This window comes from Felis catus, chromosome B4, assembly GCF_018350175.1.
Source record: "Felis catus isolate Fca126 chromosome B4, F.catus_Fca126_mat1.0, whole genome shotgun sequence".
NCBI classification, from domain to species: Eukaryota; Metazoa; Chordata; class Mammalia; order Carnivora; family Felidae; genus Felis; species Felis catus.
In genome coordinates, this window is record NC_058374.1 from 14492566 (window position 1) to 14505728 (window position 13163).

The 13163-nt window shown below is 50.3% G+C and overlaps 1 protein-coding gene across 2 annotated transcripts in view; it reads right to left on the bottom strand.

Annotated features, from left to right (window-relative positions):
- FAM171A1 (family with sequence similarity 171 member A1) overlaps positions 1-13163 on the bottom strand; it is a 135665-nt gene that overhangs the window by 34682 nt on the left and 87820 nt on the right. For both annotated transcript variants that reach the window (XM_023256398.2, XM_023256397.2), the window contains exon 4: positions 3545-3703. In XM_023256398.2, the coding sequence (XP_023112166.1) occupies positions 3545-3703 (159 nt within the window). The remainder of the gene's footprint in view (positions 1-3544; positions 3704-13163) is intronic.

Consider the following 13163-nt stretch of genomic DNA (forward strand, 5'->3'; position numbering starts at 1 on the left):
TTAGGACTAGATGTAAACGTTTAGAGCAACTGTAGTGAATTTTAGAGTTTTCAACACAAGTGATGGCCAAACCCTTTGTAGAGCAAATTATATATAGGTCACAACAGCACTACCTTCTACGATTTATGGCCATCTGTTTGTCATTGAAGGGACGGGCACGGTAATAGGAATTTTGTCAAAAGGTCCTTGTTGGAATCCCAGGCTCAAGTTCTGAAACCTTTTAGTCTGGCCTTTTCTCTTTAGGGCACAGAGAGCCAAAACCCAGAATTTACGATATTTCTGGTCAAAATATCTGCTGGGATGAGACCTAAAGCAGTGCCAAGTGTCCAAAGGGGACGTGGAGGCAAAGCCGGGTCTACAGTGTAGCTCCCCAGGTTCTGTTAGACCCTCTGGATGGGACAGAACTGCAAGCAAAGAGAAATTAAGTAACTTACTAGACTCTGTATAAACAACTTATCGATAACGTTTTCAACCCCGGAAGTGCTGCTTTCAGCAAACCCGAGGCAGGAGAGGGAGGCAGCAGGGAGGGCAGGAACGCCTTCCAGACTCATCATCCAGCCTTTCCTCCCACTTAACTCTGCCTCCTGATCCCCATTCATCACCTTTCAATCCTCCCTTCCTATTTTCTTGCACATTCCCGGCCCAGGGAGCCGGGTTCTAGTCCCAGAGGCACCACTAGCTGTATCTGTGGCCTCAGGCAGGCTACTTTGCTCCTCTGGGATTTGTTTTCCTTATCTGCGTTATCTGGACTAGATGCTTTACCTAGGAGTCGAGGGAAAGAAACAGGCTCAGCTCTAAATTCAGAAGTAATCACAGCATCGCACAAAAGGGCTTATTAATTTAAAGTTACATACATTAGGTTCTGGAGATTTAATGTTCTTTGAAAAGTTCTCTGTTCGAAGACCCAGCAGGCAGCTGTACCTGCTTTCTCAGTGCTCCGCTCAATGCCCACTCCTATCCCACGCCTTCCAAAATACCCTCCCTTGTATCCTCCCACTTTCTTTATTCTGGAACGATCCATACTTTGAAGGATTCCATTGTTTCTGTTTCAGCCCTTGTTACAAGACTGCAACTCTACAGGAAACACTGAGTTCTGTATACAGTGAGGACTTTCCTTCTAGTTCCCTCTTGATGTTACCAGGCTCCTGTCACGTCTGAATAAAGACAGGTGTCAGGCAAAGGCAGCAGGGGGAGGGGGCAGCACCACTGGACCAAGCTTAGGAGGCCCCGGACTCGTCCCTTCTAATATGAGGGGTTTCGCTCAAATAGCATCTCGGGTTCTGCCTGGCTTTGCATCCTGCTACCAACTTCGCTGGGTGTTAGTCATTCTACTGACACCTCCCTGTCTTCCTAGAGTTACTAGCGGAAGTCGTTTCTTGAGAACCACTTGGGAATGTCAGAACCGTTGTGTGCAAGAAATCTCTTAGCAACCAGAGTGGGGACTGTGATTCTCTGAAGGTGCAGTGTCTGTGGCCTGTGCAAGGAGGCTGCCCCGTGTGATGCCAGGACACTATGGAGCAGGTGGACGTGGCTGGACAATGGGGAAGTGGCCCAAATCTCCCCGTGGCCGGGTTTCTCTATTGACGACTCTGGAAACCCCTTTTGAACCGGACAGCATCCTCTGAACGAGGACACTCCGGGGAGACCAGCCTGCAGAACATTCTCCAATCCCGTCTGTGGGCTCCACGCACTTTTGCTGGACTCTCGTGACGACCTGCCACCTTACCCTGGCGTGCATGGGCCAGGCCGTCACGCAAAGCCGTAATCTCTTAGATGCATTTTATCAAATAGGAGGGAGGCAGGCAAGCAACCGTGGGGAAGAAGAGAGGCTGTGCACGATGTGAAACTGGACACAGGCACCTGGCTGATGAGATGGCGGGGTGCTAAGCGGACCCCACGTGCCCACGCCCTCCTGGGCTGTGAGCCAGCACACCGCCTTTCCCGGCGGGGCTCAGGCAAGGTCTGATTCTTCCCACGTCAAGTATCAGTTATTTCAGTGGGAAAGAGGGTGCACGTAACCTTCTAAAGACCTTCTTTCTTCCCCCCCTTGAAATAACAGTCATTTTAAAATAAAACAAACTCCTCTAAAATCAATAGTCCTATGTCTCTGTGTTCTTCTCCCTTGCCCATTGTCTCGGATTTCATAATTTATTCAAGAGCTCTTGGAAACGGGCACAGAAAAATTAGTGAGCTCTGAGGAATGAGGTCGCCCCTCCAAGTTAGGGTTTTATGCTTGTGCATCATTTATTGGGGAGACTGGGTACAGGGTTCTTGATGGTCTCAAATCATACGTTTTCCTGTTCCCTGAAATACTACTTTCTCCTAGGCCTGTAAGTCAACATTCTCTCCCAGTAATGCTTACTCAGAGTGGCTACCACACATTTTTATCTGATGGCCAATTACAGATGCATTAATTGCACCTTCATACAAAAATTAAAGTATGAAGAAACATTTCTGAAGGCAGGTTCCACAGACGGACAGGTGCCCCAAAAGCGAGTAACAAATCACCAGGTCATCTTGATCGGTCCCCAGAAATCTGTCAGCATTCTACAGAACGGATCAGATGCTGCAGGTGTAAAAAGCTTTTTCAGAAGGACCCAAGATCCGCTTATGCAAAGCCCTGGACAGTTCGGTGAAATTCAATAGAAGCGTTTCTGGGAAATGCAGTCACCTCCTCACCTAGCAGGATTTAACCCAGAACAGCCTCTGGTTTTCACGTCAGAAGTGTGGGGAAAACAAGAGGGGATACAAGAAATGATTCAGGACTTAAGAGTCTGCTGCTTTCCATTCACTAGGACTCGGGGCCATGTTAGTGCCCAGTGCACTGTTGGCTGAGAACCAGTCTTTTACTGACAAGGAATTATTACATGTTTTCCAGCTGGTGGTTTTTGGTGTCTCTGATTTTTTTTTAGCTCTGTGTGTCATGCGGGCATAGGGTGACATTGACGGAGCTCACGCAGAGGTCTGTCAGGAGAGGATTCAAGTCAACTTCAAAGCCTGGCCACTGTTTGTCAAGTCCAGGCAGAGGGAACAGCACGGAGGATGGGCAGAGGTGAGAACACGCTGGATGTGTACAGACGGAGGCGAGCAGAGGCTCCCATTCCGAAATGCTCCCGATCCTAGAAATGGCAGCCCCCTCGTCCCCACTCTCGGCACCAGACCAGTGCCACCTCCCCTCCCCACTGTGACATGTGGGTGGGCGGGCTGCATCCTGCAGGCTCCAGGGGCCAGTGGGGACGAGGGGCAGGGAGCCCCTCACTCAGACCTTACCCTTGGAAAAACACGAGCACAACAATTTCAGTGGAAAGCACGTCTCTGAAGTCTACCAGAGGGGAGCTCAGAAGGTACAGGAGGCAGAATGACTGAAGGAGACAAAGTCATTAAAATACACTGCAGCGGTGTAGATCGGATTCCTTAAGTAACACAGTTTCAGCACACTTGAACTTCCCGGCTTCGGTTCTTTCATTTGGTACGAATCCTCCCCGCCCCACGGAAAAATCCAAACACGGAAGCCCCAGCCGAGCAGGGGAGAGACTCAGATTACCTGTTCCGTTCCCGTCCAGTCCTCGCAAGTAGGGAAAGCTGTCCACCTCGGACGGGGAGCTGGCGGCAGTGAGGAAAGCCGTCAGGTCACTGTAGCTGGTGTTCTCAGGCAACCGCAGAGCTCTCCTCTGGAAGTGAACGCGAGGCTGTGGCCGGGCACCTGCAGAAATGGACTTCTGAGTTACCTCCCGAAGGGGCAGTAAATCTAAGGAAACCAGGAAGTGCTTCTCCACGTCTTGGCACGCCTCCTCCCCCCCCCCCCCCCCCCCGCGGCTCCTCCCCTCCCCCATTCACGGCAGGGCGCAAAGATGTGACAACATGCTATTATGGGGACAGGAATAATAGCCCATTGTCACATTTGTTTTGACACAGGATGTTATTTGGGTTTTTAACAAAAAGCTTTCCTAAGTCCCATTTGTGAGCAAGCTTTTCACTGCCCAGCGTGTGCCTATCGATGGGGGTAACGTTTTGGGAAAGGAAGTCCACATGAGGGAAAGGAGTAGATGACAATTCATCTCTTTACAAAAACAAAGCAAGAGATACCCTTTGATCCCGTTATGCACGCCTCCTTCATCTGGCAAAATCTGGCTTAACTCCACACACCACACAGCAGCAGAGCAAAGGGAATTAAGTGTGCGGCCTGGACAAGAATTACTAACAAGAGCCCAACAGTACCGAACCCCCTTCGGTGGAAGCTGCCACGTGCTATCCGGGCTCTGCCTGCAGGGTGCACAGCTTATGTCGAGAATTTTGGGATGAGACACCCTTGAGTGGAGTGGAGGTGCTGTGCCTCCGTCACACCCAGCTCCTGGGTGCAGAAGGACGGGGTGGCCCCACTCAGAAGGCTACCCTGTGACAGCATCTGCAGTTCAACTGTGCTCCACACGCTGTTTTGATCGCAAAGCCTGAACCCGTGTTCACCTAATGGCTCTGGTGACAGTCGCAAGATGTCAAGGTGCTAAGTCATCCTTAAGGTGCAAAAACATCCTTAAGACAAAAAGTAACTGAAGTGGGAATGATAGCACCTTACCAATGAAAGTGCACACTCGTGCGGATTGAAAGAGTGATTCCTCAAAAGCAGTGATCCACCCTGGTGCTCAGGTCACTGCATAGCCTGCCCAGGGCTTGAGGTTTCCCCCACGGTCGGCTGGGGGCTCTCCCCCCACAGTCCATAGCTGTCAGGCACCACAGCCCTGCCCTGAGTGGGCAGTCTTTATGCCGACTCCAGGGTTCCTTTTAACCCTGGATCAGAAACTTTCCAGTGGGGAATAAGCTTATCCGAAAGGGTTCTAGCATAAGGGAGTTTTAGAGCTCAAAGGATCAACTAGTCCACATCTCTCTTCTACAAGTGAGGCCACAGAAGCCCAACGGACGTGAAGTCTCGGGGAGGCTGGCTGGCACGTGCACAACCAAGGTGGCCGAGAGCCAGATGCTCTCCATACCTCCTGAACATCACTGGTTACAGGTCTCGGAAGACTGGTGTGCACTCCATGAAGCACAAGCCCCACTCTAGGGCCCACGGGAGCCAGAGGCCCAAAGTCATGACTCCTCTGTCTTCAGTCACCTCCGCTGAAGGTAACTGGACCCACATGCAGTGCTGTTTCAACCACCATTGCCTCTCTGTACCCCTACAACCTGTGGCGAGGCACCAGCATCCAAGTATCTGTCTCTGTTCACTCCCAGCTCTGCTCAGTCTGGTCTCTTCCTTTGATTTCACAGAAGACTGATGTCTTCCGCCTGTCACCTCCTGGGTCTGCACAGAGTGCCGACACCTCGCATCCCCCAGGAGCACCCCACGCCCAGCAAGGAGCACTCTGCTTCCCTGATCTCCTCCCCCCCGCCCCCCGCTGCACTCAGAGATGGAAAGTCAAAGGCAACGCTTCTTTTCCGTCTCTTCACCCCCAACTACAGAACATCATTCGCTGCTCCTATCGTGTGGTTTCCAATGGGAGTGAACTTTCTGAGACCTTTACTTCCCTTTCTCCACTGTCCTTCATCTAAACAATGCTGCCGGCTGCCTGCCTGGGTTTCACGCAGTGGGGGAAACAAAGAACTTGCAAATACGCAGAGAAGGGTGTCTCAAGTGTGACAGGGCAAAGAGAGACTCGTCTTCGTCTTCGTGAGGGCTGAGGAAGACCAGGGTGAGATCCACAGGCAGCTTTCCAGGCCTCGGGAATAGCCGCTGTAAGATGGGAAGGCTGAGATTTTTGCAAAGGCTCCTCCGGCTGGAAGGAAGAGAAATCTCCTCAAGCTAGACCAAGGGAAGAGGGAGGCTGCTAAAAGGTGAAGGGGGAATCAGACTGATGCCCTCATGGGGACTGGCTGGAACTTGGGAGACTCCAGACCCCAGTGCACCCCAGCTCTCAGGGGCCACTGGCTGTCTCTCCTGCCCGCCCTTCCCGGCTCCCTTCCTCTCTCCCTCACCCCTCCCTCTAACAGGCACGCAGCCTTCTCATGTTCTCTGGCATATCTTGCCTTTCAGTGGGAGATGCGTCTCAGTCCCCTCCCCACCTCTCCTCCCCACCCTCCCCACTTCTCCTCCCCACCCTCCCCTTCCTTTTTTGTGCCAGAGAACTTGGTCACTGGCCAGACATCTGGGGTCTATCTGCTGTGGCTGCCAGGTGGGGGGCACAGACGGGTGATGCCTGGGGAAGGTTTACTAGAAGGGGGTGTGGCCTGTCCAGCCGATTGGACACACGCTGTGACCAGCATGACACGGACACCTGTCTGCTGAGGGACCGAACACACTTCCCGACACAGAGCAAAGGCCAGACCTCTGCCTGCTGACATGACCAAAGAAATAAGGGAGGAGGGAGTTATGTTAAGGGTCGAAGTTACTCTAAGCCTCGGTGTAAATGAAATACAAAGTGTCTGCGTGGGGTTGGGGGAGAGGTCATGACCTCAGGCCCATCTTCCTGTATTAGCGCTGCTAGATTTCTGTAATTCCAGGACGCGGTGTGATGGGCTGGACACGGGGGAGGGACAGAAGGGGACGGGACTGGCTAGGTCTTCTCCGGATGCCTCTCCCACATTCTCTGCAATAGTGGTTTTTCAAACTTTCTCTGTTCTTCTCAAACTCTGTGTGATATTCTTTGGACGCTCCCGGCTACCCAAGAACAAAGGAAAGGGGCTTAAGTGCTTGCCACCGTAATATGGAAAACTAAGGCAAATGGAAAATTAAATTCCCTTACTGCCTACAGCCCATTGACAAGTCCTTGAGACCGGCACAGTGACCTCCCTCTAGGAGCTCAGCTGCCTCGAGGATGACACTTTGCTGGGGGCAAAAGAGAACCTTAGTTTAACACCATCCCAACCTCCAGGATGCTATAAGTCAACTTCCTTTATCTCAACTGCCCCAAGCTGCATGCTGGCAATCATGCCCCAAGCTTATGGGCCCCTGATAAACATCTGTAGGGTCTCATGACTGAGGTTTTATAAATGGTAATAAATGATATTTCCCTAGCAACAGCTGGCCCCTCAAGGTCCTGGAAACCTTGCTTCCAAAATTCCTCAGAGACTTACTCTATCCCTGACCCCCTCCCAACCTGAGGGTATATAATCAGTTACCTGTCACAACCCCAGTGCAGCTCTTCCTGCCCACGGGTCCTGTTCTGTGCTTTAATAAAATCACCTTTTTCGCACCAAAGACGTCTTCAAGAATTCTTTCTTGGTGGCCGGCTCCGGACCACCCACTGTCACCCTAAAACTTCATCATGTGTTACCGAAACTGCTGGGGCCACCCCTCCTGTCTTCCCTCTTCTCTTGCCCCTTCTGTCCCCCGTCTCCTCCACAGTCAGCCCAAGCCTCTAGCCTACCTTCTGCGTGTCATACAGCAAGACTTGCACAGCCAACTAATCTTGCCTCCGTCCATCATCTTTCTCTACAGGCTTTTCCTCCACAACCAACAAATACACCCGTCTCTTCCTCATCTAGAAAAATAACACCGAAACATGACCTTAATGCCGTGACCCCCAAAAGCGAAGGCCTCCTCTCCCTCCACCCAACGCCCAGCGATCTGGCTTTTACTTACAACACACACTGCGCTCGTTAATGTCAATGGACAACTGTATAATCTGCGAACCCGTGACCACTTCTCAGCCTTCCTCCTCGCTGACCTCTTCACAATGGTCAACACTGTTCGTCGCCCCCGCCCAGGAACCCCTCCTGCTTGGCATTCGTGCTCCCGGGCTCTGGTCTCTCCAGAGTCAGCCGGCTTTTTCCTCTGCAAGTGCGTTTTTTTTTTTTTCTTTATCTCCTCCCACCTCCGGATGAAACAGTTCCTAAGGGGCTGCCTTCAGCTGCCTCCGTAGTAGTTTCTGGGCTCTCCCTCACTGACTCCCCTCCACGGTGGCCTTCCTGTCCGCCCCATGTCTGCATTTCCTCTGCCTTCCAGACACCTCCACCTGGATGCCCCACAGGCGCATCAACACCATCACTTACTTCCTCTTCCATCTAACACCCCCTACCCCATTCTGCCCAACACCCAGCTTTGCTTCCAGGACGCCATCATTTTCCCTTTCTATTATTCTGCGCATTCATTCCCTGCCAGGACTGGCCAGTCTCCTTCCCAACGTTTCCAGCATCGTCGTCTCCTCCTTCTCTGCCCCCACCCTGCATTACCCTGCCTTACCCCTTGCCTTAACTGTGCTCCAGCCTGACCACCTTTTTCCCCCTTCGTTTACGGATACATGGACTTTTCTAAAGGCAGTCCGGTCACACCCCTTCTCAGCCCAGAGACCTTCAACGGATCTCCACCACTTGGTAAATTAATGATGGCAGCGACAATTACAGACCAATGCAGACCCCAATTACTATGCTTCTCGTCCTGTGACAGGTAGAGTTCAGTGCTTTAGAATGTACATAGTTCTTCTATACACATTATTTCATTGACTGTTTACAACAGTCCTGTGAAGGAAGAACCCTCTCTGCTTTCTGAGTGAGGCTAAGTGACTTGTCCACGGGCATCCCGTTAGTAAGAGACAGAAAGGAATTCTTGCAGTCCTGGCTTCTGTTCCCCTCCTAGTTCACCACGCCTACCTCGGAAGAGATGCTGGACTTCCTGACAACTGGCTCTCGCCTTCTGGCCACGTGGGACTGCCTGGCTCTGTGCTTCCACACGTGCTCATGTCTCTTCTCCACAGTCTCTACCTGCGTGTCCCACGCGTCATCCGAGATGTGCCCTACAGGCCACCTCTTCTGTGGAGACGTTCTTGATCACACCCCAACCTCTAAACGCTACGTGTATCTTTCTCCAGCACTGATCTCACTGTGCCCTGGATTAGGTTTTTTTTTTAATGTTTTATTTTTATTTTTGAAGGAGAGAGAGAGACAGAGCGTGAGCAGGGGAGGGGCAGAGAGAGAGGGAAACAGAATCCGAAGCAGGCTCCAGGCTCTGCCATCAGCACAGAGCCCGAGGCGGGGCTCACACCCACAAACTGTGAGATCATGACGTGAGCCGAAGTCAGACGCTTAACCGACTGAGCCACCCAGGCGCCCCTAATTAGGTTTATCCGTGAAGGTGTACATCTCCCTAAGCAGAGCCACCATGACAACAGAACATGGAACAGTGGAGTCACTCAATCGTCACTTCAGTCTTTCTTCTACCACCTTCTAGTTGAGCGACCTTGGGCTTCAGGTTGTTTAACTTTCAAATGGGTATGAATGATGCCCATCTCATAATATGGTTGCTGTGATGCCTAGATCACAACACACACATATATGATGCCCAGTGGTGCCTCCGGGTGCGTAACAGGTGCAGGATGAACATTAATTTCCCGCCTCCCCTCCCCTGCAGACCTGTCCTGTTCGGAGGAGGATGCAGATGCGGGTAGAAGCTGAAGGAGGAAGGTGGGTTATTAAGGGCTTCTCTAAAGTCTGGGGTTTTGGGAGCTGAGGGAGAATGGGAGGAGAACTACAGAGGGAGGGAGGCGTGAAGAGGAGATAAGAGGTGGGACCCTGTGTTCAAGGAGGGGCTCCTGGTGGGGGAGGGACCACAGCAGGCACATCAGGAGGGTCAGAGAAAAGTCACCACACCATCCTCCCCTGGTGGCTTCTCTTCTCGGAGCAAGGTCATTGCTATGAGGAGGGGTAGGGAGGTAGGCGGGGCATGGACGAGGTGGGCGGGGCTTCCAGCAGTGCCCTAGGAACCAGGAGGCAGCCGGTGCTGAGAGTGTGGCCATGAGCAGTGGCGCATCTTCATGACACCTTCTTATAGACGTCCTCACATACAGAGTCGACGAGATGCCCCACTTGTGAGACAGCATGAAGGTCTGCTGGACGCTGTGGGAGCCAGAGCCGCAGGCCAACTGCCGGTCTTGTCCCCAGATTCCAACACCACCATCATTACCGTCCACGCCTGATCATTAATCATCTTGAGATTTAAACGTTAGAAACATCACCGATCCCCTCCCCACAGGCTTCTGTGTGAATGTGCTCCTCGGAAAAGTAGACAACACACTCAAAGGAAATAATTCTTTAAAAAAAAATTTTTTTTAATGTTTATTTTTGAGAGAGACACGGCACAAGTGGGGGAGGGGCAGAGAGAGAGGGAGACACAGAATCCGAAGCAGGCTCCAGGCTCTGAGCTGTCAGCACAGAGCCCGATGCGGGGCTTGAACCCACGAACCGTGAGATCATGACCTGAGCGGAAGTCAGATGCTTAATGGACTGAGCCCCTCAAAGAAGATAATTCTTATAAAATAATCTGTAAGTGTTCTCTCTTGTCATTCACTTCCCATCTCATTGCAAAGTCTGGATGCAATTTGCAAGCATTTCTGTGACAAGGAGCACATTTTCAGACAGTCTATGGTGCAGAAAACTCTAGAGTTAACCAATTACTAAGTTGGCCCTTCCCCTTCACCACATTGTTATCGTGAGACTGCTCCAGGCTTTCTTTATAAAACAATGTCACCAATAAAACACATCACTTGCCTTACTTTTTAAATGAAAGTCACTGCTAAGGACTGTTCCATTGAAAATGTGCACGTATTATGCACTTCCTGTGTCTGAAGCTAGTCTGATGACAGAATAGTGTTTGGGTGTGTATGGTCAGAATTTAAAGACCATACCTACAGAGAAGAAAACAAGTGGGCGGTCTTTTTATTTTTCTAGGAAACCTCTCATTTCCCATGAGTTTATTCTACTTTACTTGGGTGCAAACAAAACAACAAAACAAAACAAAACGTCAACTGAAGCATGAAGCATCCAACTAATGAGAACAGCGGGGCTCCTTCCCTCCTCTCCTGTTTTCATCTCCACCTAGTGACCTTCATTCTTCCAAAGCTTTTACTTTAGTGTCACATAAAGCCAAACAATGGGCATCATCACCCAGGGCTATGCACGTAACATGTTTGAACTGTCATCGTGCTACCCGCCTTTTCTCAGGAGCGTTTGCCACATTATAACATCCGAGCGATATGCTGAAATCCAAAGGCTTCTAGTACTTACATTTCTGATCAAGTAAGAATTGATTTTTTTTTCTTCTCTGAATCCACCAAAGAATAAATAAATCAACACACCTACACTAGACCAGTCTGAGAAAAACTGAATGTAGCTTTTGTAAATTCAGTTTTATATTAATTTTATAGAACAGAACTGCAAAGACCAAAAATTATCTACATATGGCTTTCCTTCCAACTGGTAAGAAAACATGAAACAACATCATGCAGTATTATTGTCCTGTCTCAACTCTGCCATGGCAAGGAAAAATACAAGGAACAATGATTAAACTCATGAACCAGGAAAAGTTAAAAAAAAAATTAACAAAATTGCTGTCCTTTTAAAAAGCTGGAATGCAAAAAAGATTTTAGAAAGGGAGAGATGGTTCCCAGTTTTTGGTTATACACAGGAGGGAATGAGAGTGAATACATTAAATGTAACAAAAACTACCTGAATGATTAATACCCTTATGGTAGGACCATGCTTCTTACTCCTTAGAGAAAGAGCTCTTCAAGTTCTCTTACTGCGTGTGTGCATATATGTGTGTGTGTGTGTGTGTGTGTGTGTGTGTGCGCGCGCCTGTGTGAGCTGCAATTTTCTTAGAAGCCACAACAAAGGAAATAATTGATCAGGGTGCAGACAACCTACGTAGGAAGTGCAAAAAGCACTGGTTATTTAGACTTGAAAAAATTTTATTTATTCAATCGTTCAGTGACTTGTTCATTGAATACCTATCATACGGCAAGTGTAGGGCCAGTGCCTGGGCGGGTTTTAAGGTGAAGATGACAAACTTCTTGCCTTCATGTTTCAAATTTTTAGTTGGGGAGATAAGGTATACTACCAAATACGGTAGAAAGGGCGGTATCGTAATAAGATACACACACCCCAGCTGGAGGGTTTTAATCCACCCTCTGGTTACTGATAAGGACCTGAGGGGCCATAAGGGATACAGGGATGTGTCAGAATACAAGGATGGGAGCCAGAGGGCATGGAAGCTGCAGGAGAACATGGTTCTAGGCTCAGGGCAGCTCTGGGCAAAACGGCAAGAGTCTGTAGATTTCACGTGAATGAATTGCCATTGACCATGACTCCACTAATCCCCAGTCGGCTTCTCTCTGGCCTGCCACCACCTGGCTCCCTTCTCTTACTCACACTTTCTCTTTTCTTCTTCTTCTTTTTTAAGCTTATTTAGTTTTGAGAGAGAGCAAGTGAACATGAGCAGGGGAGAGGCAGAGAGAGAGGGAGAGAGAAAATCCCAAGCAGGCTCCCTGCTGTCAGCACAGAGCCTGATGCAGGGCTCAAACTCACAATCCATGAGATCATGACCTGAGCTGAAATCAAGAGATGGACGCTTAACTGACTGAGCCATCCAGGAACCCGACCTTCTCTTCTCTTCTGCCCTGGGCCCGTAGGTGGCCTGGAATGGTCACAGACCCACTGCACCTCATAACTACTCAGTTGAGATTCTCACCTTTTCTGGTTCTTAGCTGGATCTCAGTAAAAGGAAGAGAACGAAGAACTGATGGCTCCAGATTTTCTCTTCTAGCTGGATCCCAGCCCCTGGCCACACTGTGGACTGGTTACCCCTGAGTCAGGGGTCACATGATATAAGCTCCTTGGCAGCCAAGGTTGGAGGGCAAGGCACCTGCATGAACCACATCTCCAGGGAAGATGCAGAAAAGACCCGAAGGAGGTGGCCCTGAAGCTGCTCTTGATGGCCAAGAAGGGCTCGAAGACAGATTCGGGGACGGAGTGGGACACCCCAGATGGAAAACACAAAAGGAAATTCAGGCTACAAAACGATCCCTGAAGGAGAAGTACGTGTGGAAGGGAGGTTGAGGCCGGGTCACAAGGTCGGTATGTGTTGTGTTAAGGAGACTGGGTTTTACTCTAGCGCAAAAGTGGGGGTGGGGTGGAAATTGAGGGGTGTGAAATAACTGGAGCTCTGCCCCCAGAAGAGTCCCCTGGCAGTTCAGGGCAAGGTGGACTAGGAGGGAGACACAAGATGGAGGAAGTCTGGTTAATCGCAGGTCCAGCTCCAATCTCAACTCCCAGACTAGAGACAAGAACACCAGCTGGGGGCTACTGCCTGGTCCAAGAGAGACTGACCAGGGCCTGGATCAGTGCAGCGGCTGTGGCAACACGTGTGGGCAGCAGAGATGATGTGAGTGTGTGTAAGCACA